General features: G+C 40.1%; 1 protein-coding gene across 1 annotated transcript in view; it reads left to right on the forward strand.

Moving 5' to 3' along the window:
• Positions 1-23,766, forward strand: part of LOC122793992 (cytosolic beta-glucosidase-like) — a 337,884-nt gene that overhangs the window by 199,961 nt on the left and 114,157 nt on the right. Inside the window, exon 4 of the mRNA XM_044062082.1 lies at positions 15,501-15,624. Within this exon, the coding sequence (XP_043918017.1) occupies positions 15,501-15,624 (124 nt within the window). The remainder of the gene's footprint in view (positions 1-15,500; positions 15,625-23,766) is intronic.

The following is a 23,766-nucleotide window of genomic DNA, read 5'->3' on the forward strand; positions in this document are numbered from 1 at the left end:
GAGAGAGGTAAAGCTGGAGCTGAATTTGTCAGCCAGTAGGTTTTGCTATATCTTCTGGCTCAGTATAGGTGGTTCCATTTTCGATGAACTCTGCACACAACTGTGTATTGCCTCTGAGGTTGCGGACATACAGTAGCTAAAGAATGCCTTGTGGTTTTCCTTGGCCCAGGAGGCCACATTTACCTCAAATTTGGCTTTGGTGGACTTTATTTCTCCTGTGAGTTATTTGTTTCATTTGAGAGTGCTTTTATCCTGCTGGGTGTTGCACCTCCTAATTTTTGCCATAACTTTCTTCCTTCTGTTATACAGCCTATTGATTTTGTGATTCTACCAGCGTGACTTGTTTTTTGAGTTAGTTCTGAACTTCTTCCTGGTGGGTACAGCTGCCTCTATGCTGCTATTAACATGCCTGTGTAGGGTTTATGTGAACAGTTCTGCTTAGGCAGCAGTGTTCTCTGGGTTTATGGGGGCTTCAGATTTTACCAGGTTATCACTTAATAGCAGGAAGTTAGCCTTAGAGTAGTTCCTGAATATTCCACGGTTAGATGTGGTTCCAGGACTTCAAAGGAGACCATTTTGTGGCCTGACCTTGCCAGAGAAGACATTACTCTAGGGGGTTTTCAGCACTCTCCCATATTAATGAGGACCTGATACCAGTATGGTTGCACCCCAGGTGGTGTATTGGCAATCTGGTCCAAGCAGTTTGTGTTTACAAAATCCAGGAATCTCTGTGCCTGTATGTTTGGTGACAGATAGGATTCCCAGTTAATAGTGGATTCATTAAAGTCACCCAAGAATATGGTATTTGGTTGGATGGTGAGTGCTTCCAATAAGTTTAAACACATGGCATGTGTTTCCTAGGTTATAGAGGGGGACCGATCATAGGAGGTTACTAGGTTAACGGCATCAGCAGGATCTGATTGCTTTATGTGCAAGGCACAGTTCACCTCTGAGTAGTCTGTATGACACAAGTAACAGTGATTTCAGTCTGTCCACATATGACAGATGCTGAAGACCCTGAATTTTCTTTGTAAGGAACCTTTGTGGTTTCTCTAATTGCTGCAGGTGTTTGTAAAAGTACATACCAAAGGGAACAATGTACTCGATTATTGGCCTGATGATGGAAGAGTATGGGGGGGTTATAACCTCTTTTTTTTCTGGAGGCAATGCCCTTACTTATGACACAAGCCATATAAAATGCCATTCTTACCACTGTGGAGACATGGCAATCAAAGGTAAGGTTGTTGGCAACCTGTGTGCCCAGATCTCTCACCACTGAATATGTGGTTAAGGTATTGCTATTGATGTGGTAGTTTGCAAGAACACCGCCCTTGCTGAAGGAGATGATGATCCATTTTTTGCATTAAGTTTAAGGCCATGAGTTTGGCACCAATCATTGGTCTAAGTTTAAGACCATGACTTTGGCACTAATCATTGGTCTATGTAAGTCATTCTTGGAAGATGTTGACATTGTTTGGGGTTTCAGTGACAACTCCCAGTTTGAGTCATCTGCAACTTTGCCAACAACAGACCTTTAGTTTTTGCCTGTAGTTCAGAGAAGTAGATGCTGAACAGTAGGGGCCCCAGAACTGATCCCTGTTGAGCAACACTGGTTACAGGTCTGCTGGAGGAGGTGTAGTCCCCTATTTTGATTGTATGAGTTCTATTGGTGAGCCACTTTGCAACTCACCTGACAATATATTGGTTAATACCCTGCTGGGTGAGTTTATCAATGATGCCTGAGTGGGAGATTGTGTCAAATGCCTTGGCTAAGTCTAGGTAGGCCGTATGCACAGATTTACCCTCATCTAGGACTTTGGTGACTGTCTCAAAGAAGTCCACCAAGTTTAACAGGCATGATCTCCCCCTGACAAAGCCAAACTGGGCAGGGTTAAGCATTTGGGGATTTCCTGTATTTTTGTTGATAAGGTCATGATGATATGCTCCATGGCCTTGCAGATTAGGCTGGTCAGGCTAATGAGGGTCAATGGAAGCATCCCATTTTTGCAAAGGGATGACGGTAGCTGTTTTCCATTCCACTAGAACAAAGTAAGTGCTTAAGCTGTGATTGAAAAGAGAACCCAGTGGTTTTGCTAATTACTGTTTTAACCCATGTAGAACACAGCCTGAGATGTTATCTGGTCCCACAGAGGCTGTGTTTTTCACTTTGGAGGAGGCATTTAAGACCTGCTTCTTAGAGATACTTGTTAAGGGACAGGTGATAGGGCTGCTTTGGGGTATGTGTGGTGGGGGCAGGGGAGTGAAGTTTTCACTCAACCTTTCTGCCAGCAGGTTTGGTATATCCACAGGTTCTGTATATGTAGTGCCATTGTCTGCAAGTTCAGCTCAAATCTGGGCCTTTCCTTTGTGGTTATGGACGTAACTAAACAAGCCTTGTGCTTGTCCTTAGTTAGGGAAGCTAATATGGATTTGTAATTAACTTTGGAGGACTTCACAAGAAGTCTTATTTGCTTGTTTATGTTGAGGGGGGGAGTGTTTCCAGTTTTGAGTCCATTCGTTCCTACTCTTAGACAGCAATTTCTTTCTCTTATTGTATAGCCTGTTAATGGCAGATGTCCACCAGGCAGGTTTGTTTTTCCATGCATTTCTTGCTTTGGTTCTGTTAAGTATGGCAGAGTCCATACGGTTGTACAGATGCTTGTGTAAAGCATTGGTATATAACACAGCATAGGTGTCCATTCCATCAATGGGTGCAGGGGCTATGAAGCTATTTATGCCATCTCGTAAGAGGTTGTAATTGGCCTCGAAGAAGTTTTTTAGACCATTTGCTGCTGGTGGGGGGGGGGGGTCTGGTGTTATAGTTACTTCTAACAAGACTGATTTGTGGTCAGATTTCACCAGGGAGGGCAGCACACTGGGGGTAGTGCAGCAGTCCTCTATGTTGGTGACCACCAGATCCAGGATGTTTGAGCCCCTTGTGGGTGTACAAGCCAGTTGGTTCAGGGTATTGGAGTTAACAAAATCAAGTAACCTTTGGGCAAGTGAGTTAGAACACTCATAATTTACCCATTCAATGGACGGGTAATTAAAGTCACCCAAAATCAGGCTGTTTGGTTGTATCTTGATTGATTCAAGTAGAACCAAGTAGGCTGAGTCAATGTACTGATTCATGGATGGGGGTCCTATAGCTGGCAATAGCTTGAAGAAGGGTCTTGCCAACAGTCAATTGTACTGGAAGTAATTCAAGTGAATCTTGCTGTTTAACCAGTCTAAAGGTGCATTTATCTTTAATGAATATTGATACACCACCTCCTTTAGTTCTCTCACCTTCAGTTGTGGCCTGAACATGTGGAAGAAAATCTAACCCAGTATAGCTGGGGTGCTGTCTGCAGCCTTAAACCAGGCCTCAGTGGCTGCACAAATGTCAGCATCATCCAAGGTGAGGACTGCTTCCAGTGAGTACAGTTTCTAGTTTAGACTAAAAGCATTTAGCAACATAACCTTGAGGTTGTTTTTAGCAGGTAATTTTACGTTGGGAATTCTTTTTTTTAACATCGCCTAAAAAGGCATATGGGGTGGCAATAACCTTAGCCAGTAGCTGAAATCCCAGGGGTGACAGATGAAGACCATCTCTGGTAAAGCATCGAGGTCTGTCGACCATGTCATCCCAGGCTGACAGATACTGGATCCCCTTTGAATGATACCAGAAACTAAGCTAATTGTTGAAGTCAATCATTTTTTGTTTGTATTGTGGCATCATCCTACGCAAAGGTAGAGTGCTGCTTAAGGTTAGGGATATACCTGCCTGAGACACATAATCAGCTCAATCATGTCTGCCCATATTGTCAGTGAGGTACATCTCAAGCATTCACACCAACATGGTCTATTATGGAGTACCTGTTGTTGAGAGACGTGAGTGTGTACTTGATGTGGCAGATTCTGGCACATGACAGACAGCTGACCGTGACCTTTTCCTTATCCAGCCTTATGAGAGGGACATGTGTGTGTCTCACAATTGAGTCGCCTGTGACTAAGATGTTTGGTTTTGTGTTATGCCTGAGGAGCTTGACTGGTGAGACACTGGTATGTGAGATATATGTACTGTGTTCTACAGGTGATGTATTATGTGAAGTGTGCTTGTGTTTGGGAGGTCTCTGACATTTAGGTAAGCTTCTGGTAAGGACCTCCGCATATGTAGGTTTGGGTTGTTGGTTTGGTTGGTGCAGGAGGTGAGATGTGCATGCTGACAACCTGCTTAGTGTCAGAGCAAGAGTGCTTGGATTCTATGTTCTTAATAAAGATGCATCTCTCACATATTGAATTTGTGCGGACTAGAAGAAGTGGATGTACATGAGGCAATTGCTACATGGCTTGAACACTCAGGAGTACTATCTGTCATCCTAAAACAGAAGCTTAGTCTTGCAGGTACTTCAGCAACTGATTGCATATTTCAGAATGGAAGCAGTTCTCTTTGTAGGGAAGGAAAGGGGATTCCACTCCAGGCTTTTCTGGTTCCCATGAAGGATAGCCCCTAAGACAAGTTCTGGACCTATTCAGATTAAACAGGGTTTTCAAGGTCAAGAACTTAAAAATATTCACCCTGCAGCATTTCTTCCATTTTTTTTCCGATGACCCTGTTTATCAGCTTGTATTTAAGGATACCTACTTTTATATTCTGACCCACAAGGATCACTGGTATTTTCTTAGATTCAGGGTGGACAAGAGGCATATCCACTGTAATATTACCTAAGATTTCGTCACTGTGCTGCCAAAGTTCACCAAATGTGTTTCCCTTCCGGAGCCCTAAAGGCGTCCATATTTTCCTTTACGTAGATTGAAAGAAATGCACATATTAACTCCAGCTATACTCTGTGGCATATCGTCTACTCAGAGGCGATCTCTGCTTAACATACAAGGCCATGTCAAACCCTGAGCTGTTGGACATGCTCCACTTAAAGAAATCCCAATCCCTTAGAGACACACGCCCCAGGGATCTAAACCTTATCATCACAATGAACAAAACATGCTGGAGGGATAGGTTCCTGACCCAGAGACTCCCCATACTCTGGAATAGACTGCCCATACATGTCAAGCAGAACACCTCATTGGCCCTCTTCAAAAGGAACCTTGATGATTGGATGGGAGATAGGAAATTCACCCTGGGGATCATGTCAGTTGCCCTGCTAGACAGGGGCCCAGAGAAGTAAATATTGTGTGAAAAAATTTCCAGGGAATTGTTATGGCTAGGCTTGCATAGGCCTTAGGGCCGATAGCCTAGTACCAACCTATGAACCTAAATATGACCAATCTAAACAACCCGTGTTTTTTTTTTGTTCAACCTCTCAGAGTCCAGCCTGAACTTGAACACTGCAAAGGCCTTTCTGGTGGCATGCGTGTACATGGAGAAGGGTCTACTCTTCCTGCCCAGGGAAAGAAAGCAGGTTGAAAAGGGTCTTTTAAAACAACCACAAAACCAGGACCAATAAAAAAGGGTATTTTCAGTACAGTATCTGAAAAGGAAGACATTACATCCAGGTTAATACTCTGTATACCTTCCTTCTCTTACCTTTTGTACCAAGGGTGCTGTGACAAAAGGGGATACTGCCAGCCCAGCTAGCTGGAATTTTGTAAATAGTTATGTCATTTGTGAATATCAGTATGATTTATATGGAAGTGTGACAAAGGGAGAGACTGTCAGCACAGCTGTCAAGAATTTTGTAAATGTTTATGTGTCATTTGTGAATGTCAACATGCTTCATATAAGATGCTTGTGTTACAAATATATTAGAGCTATATGTCATGTATATATAAAACTAGATTTGTACAGACGTGTGTTGAAAAGGTATTTTATAAAGTACTGAGCTCAAAGATGTAACCATGGCATGACCTGGAATAGAACAGAAATGTACCTGCACTATTGTAACTGTTTAGATGTATATATTTTAACAGTGGAAACTGGAGTACAGAAGGTTAACTTCTGAAACATTCTGTAGCCTGTCTTGGACCTGACCAGAAGACCCATTCACCACACATTTGCCTTGCTATGAGTAAGTAAGTCTAGGGAACAGTATATTTCTCTTAGATACAGTTAGGAATATAGCAACACTAACCTAGAAAAACTAGAATATCTTATGACAAATTGATGACTCCGAAAAATAAGGATGGTTTAGACTTACCTAATTTTTAATTATATTATTTAATAATAAACTCTAATAGAATTCTAAGAGTGGTTAATTTTGACATATCCAGTAGTAAATGGTCACCTAAGTGGTTGGTTCTGAATTATAAACATGCTGTTAGATTGGGTATTAACTCTAAGGCATTACCCTTTTTAAATAAAGATACCCTTAAATTGTATGCTTTGATGGAGCATATTAGACTATATATAATATCGATACAAAACCTGTTTAAATCATTAAATCTCTTACAATATATGATGACTTTCCAACCATTTCACAAGAATCCGAATTTGAAAATCGGTAATCAATTGATAGATCTTAAAACATTTCCACTTATAGTTGATTTAACCGTACTTGATCTATATCCTTATCTTGGTATCTCAATACATGACATGTTAAGAGAGATGAGACTTCCTAACTCTTATTTAATTATAATGAGACAATTAAAGGATCTTTCCATAAGTTATTTTAATAATTTCAAAATTAAAGAAGAAGATTTAACCAATTGTTCAAATCTATGGCAAACTCTTATGCAGGACTCTAAATATATAACGTCTTCATATAATTTGGTAAAAGACGTGAAATATAAAAACCAAATACTCTTATCAAAATACTGGAAGGATAAAATATTACTGATTGATGATAATAAAATACTGAAAGCAATTAACCTAACCTTAAAATCAGTATCTCTTCAAAAGTTATTATTTACTCAGCTGATGATATTTAACAACGCTTATTACACTCGTCTCAGTCTGCATAAATTCAACTCTAAAAATTCACCTAAATGTCCATATTGTATTGATCAAACGGCTGACCTTTTACACATGTTCTGGAGCTGTAAATGTATATTTAAACTTTGGAACTCTTTAAAAATTCAATTACAAAAAATGGGTTATCAACAGTCCACACTTTCTTGGGAGTTTATGATTCTTCATATTCCTCCGAATAACTTGGACAGATCCCAAATGATCATACTCATAAATATTTTTTTGTTAATTAAGCTTTATATAGCTGCAAATTGGATGAATCCATCTCAGACTTCATGGGAAAACTTTAAAACTGTAGCGATAAAACATATTTTAGCACATAAATTACTAATCAAAGATCATAAGAAAAATATAAATAATACAAAAATATGGGAGCAAATCTTTAATATTGTGTTGGCTTAATGTTCTAATCCAGTTATCCCCTGGAAGTACATACTTAATATGGAAGTTAGTATTGATAAGCCTGTATATTGATACTAGATCTTTTAATACTCTTTTCAGAATTGTATCTCAATGTATAATGATCTTATGTGACTGTTGGAAGCATTCATGTATATAATGTATATATATTGTAGTATTGTATTAACAATTGGAAAATAATAAAGATTTATTATTGAAAAAAAAAAGGAATATAGCAACACTCAGTTTAGATGTTTTCATTATTTACTTGAGACTGTCCTGCAATGTTGTTTTAAATATTTCTTGTGATTTGGAACTCTGATGCCACTGTAAATATATACTTAGTATTGTCTTGTTCTTTTATTATTTATTATTAAACATATTTAAACCTTTCATTGTGGCTGATCTGTCTAGAGATATTTAAGTTCTGAGAGTGCTTGCATATTTATTTGGTGACATTGTGGGCCACTCCTAGGGTCTATATTACATGATCGAATGTTTAGTTAGTCGAATAACTAAATGTCGATCACTAAATGTCGAAGACCCAAAACCGTGAACGGCAGTTTCCATACAAGTAAACCAGTCGTTTGGCCATTACGCAAATTTTCCCTTTCTGCAATGTGGAGCAATCTCGTAGTTGGTATATTTAGTTGGGGGCTGTGGGGGGCAAAGCCTCCCACTTGATTTGGGTTTATTGTTTTTTAGGACAATGGCATTGTTTCCCTGTGTGGAAACTGCGATTCACGGTTTTGGGTCTTCGACATTTAGTGATCGACATTTAGTTATTCAACTAACTAAACGTTCGATCATGTAATATAGACCACACTCCTAACAGCCTTGCTATTGGTCAAATTACCATTTGTATTGATAGTAATATTACACAGTAAGATTGGACACCCTTTGTTAAGGGCCTTAAAGTAGCTGATAAGGAGTGGCTGGTGGCAGTGATAACTACCTTATAGTTTGGGCAAAAGGGGGCATAGCTATAAAATCTGTGCCAGCCTTTCTCAGGCGTATGTGTATGTGAATGTGTGTAAATAAAACCTCAAAGTGTGTATATGTGTGTGTCAGCTATTTGGCAGGCACACAAAGCACTGGTTGGCCAGAGAGGGTGCTGGAGGTCTTGGCTTGGCCTCTCAGCTGAGATCTCAACTCTATAGCTGTGCCAGTGGGGAGTCTTATTGGGAATCTGGATAAAGAGGGAGAAACCAGCCCTGGACTGGCTGTGATCTCTGTGTGCTCTTAAGGGAAATTGCACTTGATGCAGAGAGCAGAACAGGGGATCACTGGTACATGCAAATCTCAGAATTCCAAGATTTGCTGCATAGATCCACTCCACCTGGTACCCATTTAAGGACAGGCTTCCAAAGAATGTTAGGATCTTGTAGGAAGCAAGATGACTTATTATATTGACATTTTATTTAGCAAAACAGAAAATGTCTTTCTTATAATTGCATTTCTTTGGACATATATTCACTGCAGTATTTTGTGCCTCAATCCCACCAAGATACTAATATTCTCCAAGAAGATCTAACACAAGCAAATAACTGCTGCCAGAGCCATAGGAAGCCAGCTACCCTAGGAAACTACCTCATTGGTAACATACCCCTAAGACTGGACCCAGTATTTGGGTATTTGGGGATATATGTAGATAGTAACCTGGCTTTCAACCAACATGGGTCTAAGGCAGTAAGGAAATCATTCTACCTTGCTCAACTTATAACCAAGAGTATGGTGTCTAGGTCCAAGGAAGTCATCATTACAGTGTTTTCAGTCCTCCTCAAGGCCATAATTGAGTACAGTGCCCCTTTCAGTTATGTACTTGACCAGGCACATGTAAAAAATAGAACATCCACAGAGGTTCCTCTCAAAAAGAATATAGGGTGTTAACAAAACGTCCTACACAGATTACCTCAAAGCCCTATCCCTATACTCTGTCTTCTATAGACTGTTGAGGGGTAATCTATGTCTGGCATACCAGGCATCCCTGGATCCTGCTCTTATAGACTTCTTGCATATTTGCAAGACCAGTAGCATCAGAACTACCCAATCCATGGACATAAATCTTGCTTGTAACAAAAATAGGACATATGGGGGGGGTAGGTATATCTCTTAGAGAATACCCCTTCTCTGGAACACGCTTCCCATCCATATGAAGCAGAGTTTTTCCCTGAGCCTATTCAAGTGTAACTTTGATCAATGGATGGAAAATGGCAAATTCAACCCTGGTCTGGCACGTATGTCTCTAGTGGACAGAGACAGCATGTAATTACTTGACCACCCATGTCCTAGCTTAAATATACCCCATAAAATAACTCTAGTTCACTAAAAAATGTTGAATACTTTTAAGATGCATGGCTAGGCTTATAAAGGCGCCTGTGGTTGTTAGTCTAGCTTACACCTATGAAGTACTTATGAAGTACTTAGCTCTTCTTACAGGGCCATTCTTGCACATCAGTTAAGGTAAATGTTTTATTGTTGCGGCATGTGGCATGCATTTCTGTCGAAGTTTCTTTTTTGGGCAACAGCTTGTTGAAGCAGTATTGGAAGGGTTACACTTCCTGTATAATGGCCTAGGAGGCCAGTGCCCCCTCCTTTGAGCTTAAATGTTAAATACCAAAGACTTGCACTATTCACCAATGTGATCAGTGTTTCTGCACCTTTAAAATTTCTGTTCTGAAAAGCTTATTTTCTTGGTAAGTACTTCAGCGAAAAGTCTCAGAGCTGCAGGCTGCCATATGCAAGATGCCTTATATAGTGTTTCATAAGGACAGGGTCAGTCTTAGGACCAGTCTATCCCCCCATTCCCAAGGTAGGTTCTTAGCTGGCATTGATTGAAGCAGTCTAGATGCCCATCTTCTTTCCTGACCTTCAAAGTAAGGATAAAAGGATGCTATACCTTCTGGACTTTCAATGGTACCTCAGGTAGTACATTGCCAGAACCAAGGTTACCGGTCAGATGGACCAACTTTTAATTTTATTTTAAAAGAAATCAGTGCATTAGTCTTTATGAATTCCCTTTCCAGGTGGTTGGCCAGCTGTATAGTTTTCTGTAATGAGTATTTCAGCAAACATTAGAGGTGCCCTTTAAGGAATACTTTGCCATAGCATCAGCCATGAGTGCAGCATTTAAAAAAATGTGTCATCTCTGAGAATTTGTGACGCAACTATTTGGACCTTTGCTCTAAACTTTTTCTCAGCATTAGAAGCCAATTTTCCAGTTTAAGAGCAAGCATGTTTCACAAATGTCACCCTGCAGGGAATGCTTAGACCCCCACACTAATAGTATTCCATATGAAATACAATTTCAGCTTCCCTAAAATGAATATTGTTTTGTTAAGTTGATCACTCAACAGTACTGTCATTGCTGTGTTATAAGCTTCCACACTCCTGTAAATTGATTTTATCTTTTGATTATTGTCAGCCAGATTCCAAGGATGCTCATCCATTAGAAAGTAAATAAATAAGAGGTTTTTGTTTTAACTGAATACGTGTGCTATTCCTCCTGAAGGGAAGACTGCTACAAGGCTCATTGTGGAGATCAGTGCTTTGTATATCCAGTTTTGGGAAATCTAGTTGGCCCAGCACTTCAGACAACTTGATGTGCAGGTTGTATAATAGAGACAGTTGTACCAGAAGTAGATTCTTAGGACTCTGATCACTTACCTATCTATAGACTGTATTATGTGCCTTTCTTTGGCTATGAGACAGTCAGCTGAGAAAGGGACTGAGTGTCAGTATTTTAGGTGGTGGGGACAAAAATGTGTGTGTGTGTGTGTGTGTGTGTGTGTGTGTGTGTGTGTGTGTGTGTGTGTGTGTGTGTGTGTGTGTGTGTGTGTGTGTGTGTGTGTGTGTGTGTGTGTACATATATGTATATATACAAACACACACACATTTATGTAAACAGAAGGAACAAATTAAATTCTTGTGGCTTCTCTGTGAGCAGGGCAGCCACCTTTAACACTGCTGACATTAACATCAGCTCACCAAATCCTTCTGTTACCTCTGCACATGGCTGCTCTCCAAAAACAGGGTGGATTCCTTCCTCCTTGTCATTGATTTCTCATACAGCATGAAAGATACTCAGTTATTTTTGCAGTCATTTGTTTTTCTTATAATGTCATTTGACTTGTAATAAAGAAAAAGGACCCTACCATTAGGAAGTTATATTTGAATGATGCCACACTCATTTGCACATCTGACAACATAACACACCTTCAAAATATTACTCAGGAAGCTGTAACAGCCACTGAAAATGGCTTTGCAACTTACAATTCAAGCTCAACCCGAAGAAAAACAAAGTGATACTTTTTCCCAAAAATCCCTCTCAAGTGAAAAAACAAAATGTAAAGTCCTGTCTTGATAATACAACCATTGAAGTCGCTTCTCATAGCAAATTATTAGGGATGATAGTGGATGATGATTTTAAGTTTGACCTGCAAATAAAAAATTGCACAAGAAAAACTCATCAAATAGGGAGGCTTTACAGAACCAAAACCTTTTTCATCGATGCAACTACAACTATGCTTGCCGATACTTATTTCCACCCAAAACTTCTTTATGGTTCTCCCATCCTTACTAACGTCCAGGACTCTCAAAAAATCAAAACTTGAGTGGTGCTGTAATAAAGTTGCTAAATTTGCAAAAAATACCTCTTTCAGAACCCACCACTGCAAATCACTAAAAAGACTAAATTGGTTATAACTACCCCATCAACTAACACATACACAGCTTCTCACAACCTACGAATTATTCAACATCAGTCTGCTTGTCCAGCACTAAATACCATTCTATACAATTTTGTTCCTAGTCGATCATTACGATCCAAAGATCAAAAACTCCTGTCTGTCCACAAACCTATCACATCTGTTAGGTATTGTTTATGCCCGTATCATGCTGCAAAGGTTTGGAACTCCTTACCTGTATCCATCAGGTCAGTACCCTCCCTCCACCATTCTGAAAGACTTCCTAGTCAAAATCTGTCTCTGTTCTTGCTCAACATCAGGATAAACGATATCCCTAAATGTGAGCCAGTACCTATTCATATCTTACATCTCATTACTCTCCCTGCTTTACTTACTTCCGTACTTCAGTTTCTCTTCCCTGACTCTCTTTCTAAATATGCCATAACCCTGTTTTTTCTTTCACTTTATATTGCAGTTCCTGTTTACATTATACTAAGTTAATTTTAATTCCTCTATAAACTGGCTAAAATTTCTTTAAATATTAAGTCATTGTCATATAAATTGTATCTATTCTTTACCAATGTGTTCATATTATGTCTAATTTGTTATAATTGTTTAATCTGCAGATATTTGTGTATTATTTTTGCAGATTGTAAAATTATTGTTCTTAAAATGTTTTGTTATATTGTGGAGCATTTCTCCCCAGGCCGCTGCTGAAAATGGGCTTCTACCCAGTCAGACCTTCCAGGTAATCAAATGTCAATCAATAAGTAAATAAATAAATATTTTTTCCTAGTTCTTAGCTGATAATAGTGTGTTCAGTACTTGTAGTAGTACAGTAGTTTCTGGGCTTGCACTTCAGCATCTTTGCAGTATCAGCTTGCTTGCCTGTGCTGTTTTTTTACACTGTTATTCCATTTTACACTGTGGTGAAAGTGTTTTTGAAGGGCGTCCTGCATTACAGCCCTTCAGTACATCTTTCATCCTTTATCTGGTAACTTAAGTTCTTCCTCCCTTTTAACCTCTTTAAACAGTTATACAATAACATTGCAATATTTATTTCAAAAACACTCTATGGTGGATGTCACTTTACCTAAAGAAATGTCATTGTCCCAAGTTCGTATGTGAAAAGAGCTGCGTATTGTATTCCATAGAGATAGCTGTTCTTTAGACAAATAATCTTTTATGCTAAATAATTTTTCTGTCTCTGTCAGCCACTGTGTTCGTTTATTTATTTATTAAAGAAGAGAGAGAAAACAGTGCACTATATCATACTTAAGCAAGCAGAAGAAAGTCAAAGCCTTCCAACAATTTGACCAGTTCTTCGATTCCTTTATGTAGAGACAGCAAATAGGTATATTACAAAGAATGCACTTTGAGAATAGCTAGCTGAGTGCTTTTCTTTCTGTTACGATAGACATTCTAAGTCTCTGTTAAGGGCAGTGTGACAGCACAGTAGCTCATTTGTGGGTTCACTGCCTCATAGCTATAAGGTCAAGGATTCACTCTTTATCTCCATTCGTTGTTTCTGTGGAGGATGCATATTCTTCCCATGTCTATACTGGAATTCTCCAGGTTTTCAGTAGTAATTTTTCCTTTCACTTTTATAAATTTTCCTTCCTCTTACCATAATTTGTTCTTGGGTTAGCCACACTAATCATTATTGCATATACCTTTGTGTCCCAGGTCATGGACATAAAGGGCCCAGGGGTAAAAAAGTTTGTTTACAGAATTAACAAACAAGCGTCTAAGTAAAACACTCTTCTAGATTAACAGCATTTTCCATGAATATTTCTGCTAACAGCATATGTGAACCAGTGACCTGGACTCTGTACACACTTTCACAAATTATTCCAGATTAGGTATTAATTCCAGGGTCAGAGCAGAGTTCACTGCTGCATTCCTGCATGCCCTATTGCTTTACACTCTACCCCGTTGTGGGTGTAATAAAGTTGCACATCCTGAGATTCTGCAGTTCATTGCTGCCATCCTGCATCAGTGATTGTTGTGATGAAGTTAGTACAGTTGTCTGAGGTTCTGCCTAACTGACTTCTGTTCACCACCCCATTTGTTTTTGTTCATAATGTGGTTTGAGGTGACATTGTACATAGCTGATCATTTGTATTTTCCAAAGATATTAGGAATATGTGTGACTGTTATTGTAAGCATTATTAGTTTTACCACACTGCTATCACTTTTAAAAGCTTTTAGTCTTGTTCATAGGTTCATAGGTTGGTACTAGGCTATCGGCCCTAGGGCCTATACAAGCCTAGCCATAACAATTCCCTGCCTATTTCTTCCCACACTATTTACTTCCTGGACCCCTGTCTAGCAGGGCGACTGACGTGATCCCCGGGGTGAATCTCCTTTCTTCCATCCAATCGTCAAGGTTCCTTTTGAAGAGGGCGAAAGAGGCGCTCTGCTTGACATGTATGGGCAGTCTATTCCAGAGTCTGAGGAGTCTATGGGTCAGGAACCTATCCCTCCAGCATGTTTTGTGCATTGTGATGACAAGGTTTAGATCCCTGGAGCATGTGGCTCTGAGGGATTGGGATTTCTTTAAGTGTAGCATGTCCAACAGCTCTGTGTTTTACATGGCCTTGTATGTTAAGCGGAGATCGCCTCTGAGTAGAAGATATGCGACAGAGTATAGCTGGAGTTTTTTAAGGCGGTCAGCATAGGGCATCTGCTTTAGGCCTGTGGTTCTTTTAGTGAGGTATTTCTGCGGCCTTTCCAGTTTTTGCGGGTTTCTTGAGAGGTACATACCAAATGGGGTGTTGTATTCTATAATGGGTCTAATGAGGGATGAGTACTATGGGACAATGACCTCCTTTTTTCTGGATGAAAAGCCCTTAGTGATGAGGTGTGCCACATAGAAGGATTTCCTGACTGTTGTGGCGATGTAGCTATTGAAAACATCTGAGCATTTGTTAGAGTACTTTTTTATTTTTATTATTGTTCTAAACACTCTTGGGGCTATAAAATGAGTGCAAGTATGCACAAGGTATTGCCTTTTATTGACACTGGTGCCTGCAATGGTCAGAGCTTATGCTGGCATCACTTCAAGCTTAAAGGGACATCTAATTGCTAACAAATTTCTGGCGGAAAACTGATGCCGTCCTGCAGCAGACTTCCCATTCAGTATTATATTGGTATACAAGTGGTCCTATTAATGTAAGAAGTTAATATTAATAGACTGTGAAACCTATAACTTCATGGTATTTCTATCACAACAACATTTAAGAGGGTTTCTTTTGCTGTTTGTGTTTTTTTTTTTCTTTTCTGGTCCATACCATTTATATAAGTCAAATGATGTTGCAATTTTACCAAGACAGAAAACCATTGAGATATTATAAATTTGATCGTAGTTGTTAAAGAGATGATGAAAATGTTAATAATTATTTTCCTGTTTTATAAGGTTGGCTATCTGTATGTTATCATGAAGTGTTTTCACACTGCCATGCATGTACCTACATTTATTATGGTTATGCTTCTTGTTTGCTTTTCAGGACAAGTACAACGCTCCAGCCATTTACATCACAGAAAATGGTTTTGGCCAGAAGGACCCATCTCCTCTTGAAGATGTACAGCGATGGAGTTACTACAGACAAACATTAACTGAAGTTTATAAAGGTATCAGATGCTGGAGTGGATTAATGAAACATGAATTCCCACTCTTTGATCAAGCCAGTCTTAGTGGTTCTTGTAAATAATTTAACTGCCACAGGAAAAAAAAAATCTTTAAATGTAACCAGAGCCTTACAGTATGTTTATGTGGCTAAAAATGTGTCTGTGTGTATTTATGTCTCTTTCTCTCTCTATATATATAGATAGATAGATAGCTATAGTTAGATGTAGATATATATTTGACATCTGCCCGCTGCCCAGCTTAGTAATGCATGCTAACCCTAACCCTAACCTGCATCTAAATTAAAAAAAAAAACTCCCATGACACTACCACTACAAAAGACAGCTCAGACACTTTTCATGTGCATACACAAACACTCTCTAAATCTATCACCTAACTTAACCCAAACCCTAACACTAAATACTCACTATCACACACACTTAATTTATCCCCTTACCTGACCCTTAGTCTAACCCTAACCGCCACCCACACAAACACCTACTACATGTCCCGCTTACCTGTTCAACAAACACACACCCAAAAAAAAGTCTGTATGATACATTGGACATTTGACTGAAAAACACTGCACTTCCACCTGTTGACCAAATGACCATGCAGTCAGCACCCATATACATATATGTATCAGAGTGGCACACTGGTTAGCATTGTTGTTTTATTGTGCTTAGTTCTTAAGTTCTCAGCTGAGGTGCAATATATGTATTTGAGCAGTATGCACGCTCTCCCTGTACCTGCATGCTGCATGGGTTTTATGAGCTTTTCTTCATTGCATGAGTTCCTTTCCCACATCCCAAAAGCATGCAGGTAGGTGCATTCGTCTTCCTTCAGATTGCTCTAGTTGTGTATGATTGGGTGCCTTTGTCCTGTAGTTGACATCCACAGACCTTTAGTTTTTGCCAGTACTTCAGAGAAGTAGATTTGAACAGTAGGGGTCCCAAAACCAATCCCTGTGAAACACCACTGGTTACTGGTCTACTAGAGGAGGTGAAGTCCCCTAATTTGGCTGTATGAGTTCTATCAGTGAGCCACTTTGCAACCCACCTGACAGTATGTGGGTTGACACCCAGCTGGGTGAGTTTATCAATGATGCCTCAGTGTGGGATTGTGTCAAAGGCCTTGGCTAAGTTGAGGTAGGCCATATGGACAGATTTACCCTTGTCAAGAGCTTTGGTGACTGTCTCAAAGAAATCTACGAGGTTTAACAAGCTGGGTGGGGTCAAGCGTTTGGAGATTTCCCATATCTTTGTTAATAAGATCCATGATAATTCATTCAATGGCCTTGCAGATGAAGCTGGTCAGGATAATGGAGCTATAGTTCCTGGGGTCAGTGGATACACCCCCTTTATGCAATGGGATGACTCTAGTGGTTTGCCATTCTGCTGGGACAAAGCCAGGGTTTAGGCTGTGGTTGAAAATAGTACCCAGTGGTGTTGCTAATTCTTGTTTTAACCCATGTAGAACACAGTCTGGGATGTTATCTGGTCCCACAGAGGCTGTGTTTATGGCCTTGGAGAGGGCGTTTAGGATCTGCTGCTTAGAGATACTAGCTGGGGGACAGGTAGTAGGATGCTTTGGGTATGTGTGGTAGGGACAGGGGAGTGAAGTTTTCACTGAACCTGTCAGCCAACACGTTTGCTTTACCCACAGGTTCTGTATATGCAGTACCATTAACTACAAGTTCCCCACAAATCTGGGCCTTTCCTTTGAGGTTACGGATGTAACTAAAGAACGCCTTATGGTTGTCCTTAGTCAGAGAAGTTAGCTTGGATTTGTAGTTAGCTTTGGAGGACTTCACAAGAAATCTTATTTGTTTGTTTAAGTTGAAGACAGAGTGTTTCCAGTTTTGAGACTGTTCCTTCTTACTCTTAGACAGCAATTTCTTTCTCTTATTTTATAGCCTGTTAATGGCAGATGTCCACCAGGCAGGTTTGTTTTATCTTGAGGATCTAGTTTTGGTCCTAACAGATGCTGCAGAATCAATACAATTGTAAAGATGTTCATATAATGCACTGGTGTATAACCCAGCATAGGTGACCGTTCCGTCAGTGGGTGAAGGGCAATGAAGCTATTTAGGCTGTCTCTTAAGAGTTTGTAATTGGCCTTGGAGATGTTTTTAGTCTAGTTGCTGCTGCGGGGGGGGGGGGGGGGGCAGGAATTACAGTTACTTCTAATGAGACTGATTTGTGGTCAGATCTCACCAGGGAGGGCCACACATTGGGGGTGTTGCAACAGTCCCCCATGTTGGTAAGCACCAGATCCAGGATGTTTGAGCTCCTTGTGGGGGCATCAACCAGCTGATCAAGGGCATTGTAGTTAATGAAGTCCAGGAACCTTTAGGCAAGTGAGCTAGAACACGTGTAATTTACCCAGTCAACAGACAGGTAATTAAAGTCTCCCAAAACCAGGGTGTTCAGTTGTATCTTGACTGACTCAAGTAGATCCAGATAGGCTGAGTGGTTGTCCTGATTCATGGAGGAAGTCCTATAGCTGACAATGACTTGAAGCGGAGTCTTACCAACAGTCAGTTGCACCTGCAGTAATTCAAGGGATTTGTGCTGTTTAACCAGTCTACAGGTGTATTTATCTTAATGAATATTGATACACCACCTCCTATAGTTCTCCCGCCTTCAGTTTGTGGCCTGAACGTGTTGAAGGAAAGTAACCCAGTATGGCTGAGGTGCTTTCCGCAGCCTTAAACCAGGTCACTGTGACTGCACAAATGTCAGCATTTTCCAAGGTGAGGACTGCTTGTAGTGAGTGCAGTTTGAGGTTTAGACTCCTAGCATTTAGCAGCATAACTTTTAGGTTGTTTTTTGAATGTAATTTTACATTGGGAATTTTGTTCTTATGGCATTGCCTAAAAAAGGCAATATGGAGGCGGCAAGAACCTTAGCCAGTAACCAAAATCCCAGGGATGACATGAAGACCATCTCTGGCAGAGCATCGAGGTCAGTTGACCATATCAGCTCAGGATGAGAGATACTGGATCCCCTTAGAATGACACCAGAAACTAAGCCAGTTGTTGAGGTCAATCATTTTTTGTTTGTATTGTAGCATCATCCTAGGTGAAGGTAAAATGCTGCTTAAGTCTAGGGACATACCTGCCTGAGAGCTCAGTCATGTCTCTCTTCATACAGTCCAGTGAGGTATGTCTCAAGTCATTCACATCAACGTGGACTATGACAAAGTCATAAAAGTACCTTTTGGTGAGAGACTTGAGTGTGTGTCTGGCAGATCCTGGCACCTGACAGACAGCTGACCATGACCTTGAGAGAGACATCTGTGTGTCTCACAATGGAGTCACCTAGATGTTTGGTTTTGTGTTTTGCCTGAGGGGCTTGTCTGGTGAGACACTGACGTGAGATGTTGTATGTACTATGTTTTTCAGTGGGTGTATTATGTGAGACATGCTTGTGTTGGGAGTTCTCTGATGTTTGGTAAGCATCTGGTAATGACCTCCACATATTTAGGTTTATGTGTTATTGGTTTGGTTGGTGTAGGAGATGAGGTTTGTATGCTGACAGCCTGCTTAGTGTCAAATGTACTGATTGGTGAATGAAAGAGCCTGGATTCTAAGTTTTTCATATACAGTGGACATAACAAGTTTACACACGCCTGTTAAAATGCCAGGATTTTGTGATATAAAAAAAATGAGACCACAATACATCATTTCAAAACTTTTCTCACCTTTAATGTGACCTATATACTGTACAATTGAATTGAAAAACAAACAAATCTGTTAGGGGAAGAAATATTAAAAATAAAAAATGTACAATACGCTGGTTGCATAAGTGTGCACAGCCTTAAACTAATGCTTTGTTGTTTGTGCACACCCTTAAACTAAAACTTTGTTGAAGCACATTTTGATTTAATTACAGCATTCAGTCTTCTTGGGTACACACCTGCCATCAGTTAAAGAGACTCTGATTAACCCCAAATAAAGTTCAGCTGTTCTAGTAGGATTTTTCTGGCATTTACTCAGTTGCCTGCTACAGCAAAAGTCATGGTTCGCAGCAAACTTACAAAGCATCAAAGGGATCTCATTGTTGAAAGGTATCAGTCAGGAGAAGAGTACAAAAAAATTTCCACAGCATTAGATATACCATGGAACACAATGAAGACGGTCATCAAAAAGTGGAGAAAATATGGGACAACATTCATGTTGCAAAGAACTGGACGTCCCTCCAAAATTGATGAAAAGACAAGACAAAAACTGGTCAGGGAGGCTGCCAAGAGACCTAAAGCAACATTGAAGGAGCTGCAGGAATTTCTGGCAAGTACTGGTTGTGTACTACTTGTGACAACAATCTCCCATATTCTCCATATGTCTGGACTTTGAGGTAGGGTTGCAAGACGGAAGCCTTTTCTTAGACAGAAAAACATCCAGGCCTGGCTAAAATTTGCAAAACAATACATCAAGTCTCCCAAAAGCATGTGGGAAAATGTGTTATGGTCTGATGAGACCAAGGTTGAACGTTTTGACCACAATTCCAAAAGGTACATTTGGCGCAAAAACAACACTTCACATCACCAAATGAACACCATCCCCACGGTGAAGCATGGTGGTGGAAGTATCATGCTTTGGGGTTGCTTTTCTTTAGCTGGAACTGAGGCTTTAGTCAAGGTGGAGGGAATTATGAACAGTTCCAAATACCAGTCACTTTTCGCCCAAAACCTTCAGGCATCAGCTAGAAAGCTGAAGATGAAGAGGAATTTCACCTTTCAACACAACAATGACCCCAAGCATACATCTAAATCAACAAAAGAATGGCTTCACCAGAAGAAAATTAAAGTTTTGGAATGGCCAGCCAGAGCCCAGACCTAAATCCAATAGAAAATCTATGGGGTGACCTGAAGAGGGCTGTGCATAAGAGATGCCCTTGCAATCTGACAGATTTGGAGCGCTTTTGCAAGCAAGAGTAGGCAAATATTGATAAGTCAGGATGTGCCATGCTAATAGACTCCTACCCAAGAAGACTGAAGGCTGTCTTCTTCTTCTTCTGGCTTTTTCCCAGTTAGGTGTCGCCACAGTGGATCACCATCCGCTCATGATTGGCAGTGGAGTTTTACGGTGTCGAGTTGCCAGCCTAGCACCCAACCTTCCACAGAAGGCACACACACGCACACCTAGGGCCAATATAGAGTGTCCACTCCACCTACAGCATGTCTTTGGGATGTGGGAGGAAACTGGAGCACCCGGAGAAAACCCACGTGACCACAGGGAGGACATGCAGACTCCACACAGAAGAGACCCCAGCCGAGAATCGAACCGAAGAACCTCTTGCTGTGAGGCGGCAATGCTAACCGCTGCACCACCATGGCCGCCCATAAGAAGACTGAATGCTGTAATTAAATCAAAAGGTGCTTCAACAAAGTATTAGTTTAAGGGTGTGCACACACAACAATAGTTTAAGGGTGTGCACACTTATGCAACCAGCGTATTGTACGTTTTTTATTTTTTATATTGTTCCCCTAACAGATTTATTTTTCAATTGAATTGTACAGGTTATAGGTCACATTAAAGGTAGGAAAAGTTCTGAAATGATTTATTGTGGTCTCATTTTTTTATATATCACAAAAACCTGGCATTTTAACAGGGGTGTGTAAACTTTTTATATCCATTGTAGATGCATCTGCCACATATTGAATTTGTGTGGACTAGAAGAAGTGGGTTGTCAGTGTACATGAGGCAATTGCTACATTGCCTCTGGCTGCCCATGTCAACCAGGCTGGCTGGAGAAACTGTGGGAGATTGTCTATCCATAATGCTAGGTAAGTTAATGTGATCAGAAATGGGGAGAGGACAGGAGGAACAGGTAAGGCAGATGGACAGGAGACGAGGTCCAAACAACGAAGGTCTAGTGGGTGAGACTTGTGTTGGTACCTCAAAAGTTACAATGAGTGTTCCACTTGACTGTGAAGCACAATTGTGCAAAACCTCTGATAGAGAACAAGCACTGAACAAAGGAAAAATTAACAGTTAAGAAGTTTGCGTCTATGACCGCCAACGGCAACTACAACTGTGCAGCAGTGCACAATGGTGCGCTTAGCGCAAACAAATGCAGACCAGTGCAAACGCGGGGCTTATCTATCAACTAAGAGCAAACTCTTTAACACCAATTAACCACTAAAAAGCTCAAAAACTGAGCCCTGCACCAGCATTTTCCAGTCAGATTGGGCCTTAACTGCACTCTCCTGCCACAAGGGTGAGGAGGGGGGCCCTGCCCAACAAGGAACGCTTGGTTTGTGCTCAGTTCAAAGAAATGGAACTAGATTCAGCAGGTCTGAATCTAGTCCATGCTACAAGAGACACAGAACAAGAAATCAGTAGAAACTGTTAAGCTAAGCAGCCGATAATAAAGTACAGCAGACAAGATACAACAAATCAGCAAATGGTAAAAATAATCAGCCAACAAGTACAGTATAAAACAGTTAAAGTACAGTATAAAAACACTTCAAGAAGTACAGAAAATAGCAATGCAGTCCACTTATTGTTCGTAGGAAGCAGCAGATGGATTGGAATTCTCTGTGCTGTTAGTAGAGGTGTGGCTGGATGCCAGACTTGGTGGAGCTGTGTTAAAACTAATCATATGAGTAGATTCCTTGTTAAGGCATTCAACATTATTCCATATAAGGGAATAATTGACACAATAAAGACAAATACCAGTTTGTACTTAGTTCATTGGGTAAACACTGGTTAAATAGGATGGAACTAATCAGGATTGGTGGTTACATCTGTATACTATTAAAGCCTACTGATACCATCCTACAGTGCTGTGTTCTCAAAATAATTCCTTGTAACAGTGTCATTGTTGGTGCAACAGGTTCATTGCTGACATTGCAGTGCCACATAGGGGGTTGCAGCCTCTGGTCTCACCTGAAAAGCTGCTGTCAGCCCAGTGGATTAACATGGTCAAAAGATACATTTAAAAACATGTAGACTGTTCTTCTCAGATGTAAAAGTGAGGTACTGGTTGTGGATTACCAGCCATACCAGTGATCTGAAGATCTTTAAAATTATTGCTGGGAGTCAGAAAGAGGAGCATTTTCTTATTTTTCACAGTAGGAGGTCTTTATATTGTTAGTGGTAGTGAAACTTTATGTAGACTTAGTTTATGTATTTAAAGAAGTGAGTACTTATAATTATGTCTGACCTTATGAGGAGTGTTATATGTGTAGGAGGAGTATGGCTAAATCTGAGGGCCAAAAACATAGCACTGTGCTCAGATCATGGCAACAGAGACATATGCCTTAAACAACTTGATGGGATGCATTGATTCCATACTGAAAATCACATTTGTAAAGCAAAAACTGCTCTACGAGTTTTCAGGAATTGTCCTTTATATTCTGTTTTTTGTGTTTACTTAGCAGTTTGTTCTACCTTGTCTATAAGTCAGTATTTGATACTGTCCTGCTGGGAAATCCATGAGACTCATCACTAGGACCCTAAGTAACAGAAAAAAAATTATTGCTGTGTTATGCAGTATTATTCAAGTTTATGAAATAAACTTTCATTTACAGTCAGAACAAGTAATCTGTCAACCTCCCTTCAGAAATAATCAAAATGTATATATACAGAGTAGAAAATATTAATAAGAGGTTACAGCAGTTAAGCACCTTAATGGCTAGTGAGTCATAAGCTTCACAATCATATTTCTGAACCTATGATCTTTAACAACCACTATAAAAAAAACAGAATTAAGTAGTATTTGTAGTTTTGGGATGTAAATTAAAGTGCTAGAAACTATGTAGAGAAAGGTGACTAGGATGGTGAGGGAGACTGAAAGTATGACATGTGAAGAGAGACTAAATGAGATCATTTTGTTTTTTTACTTGAAAGGGTAAGAGACAGAGCAGGAGTATATGATGTGATTGTATAAGGCACTAAATTGGAAAGGGAGAAGGTGGTTTATAGCAGAGTGTATCGTAGCTTTGCTGCTAGATAAACAGTATAGATTTCTGCACAGGATGGCAAAAAAGATGTTTTTGCTATTCTAGACCATACCTTAATGATCTCTTTTATATGTTCTGGTTCCAGGCATTCTCTGTGAAAATTGCCTAAAGCTGAAGGAGCTCCCTCACTCTGGAGTTAGAGTGCATGTAAAAGACTCTTAAAATTACTTATTCTG

The sequence above is a fragment of the Protopterus annectens genome, chromosome 2.part1, assembly GCF_019279795.1.
Source record: "Protopterus annectens isolate FY-2018-M chromosome 2.part1, PAN1.0, whole genome shotgun sequence".
Taxonomy (NCBI): domain Eukaryota; kingdom Metazoa; phylum Chordata; order Ceratodontiformes; family Protopteridae; genus Protopterus; species Protopterus annectens.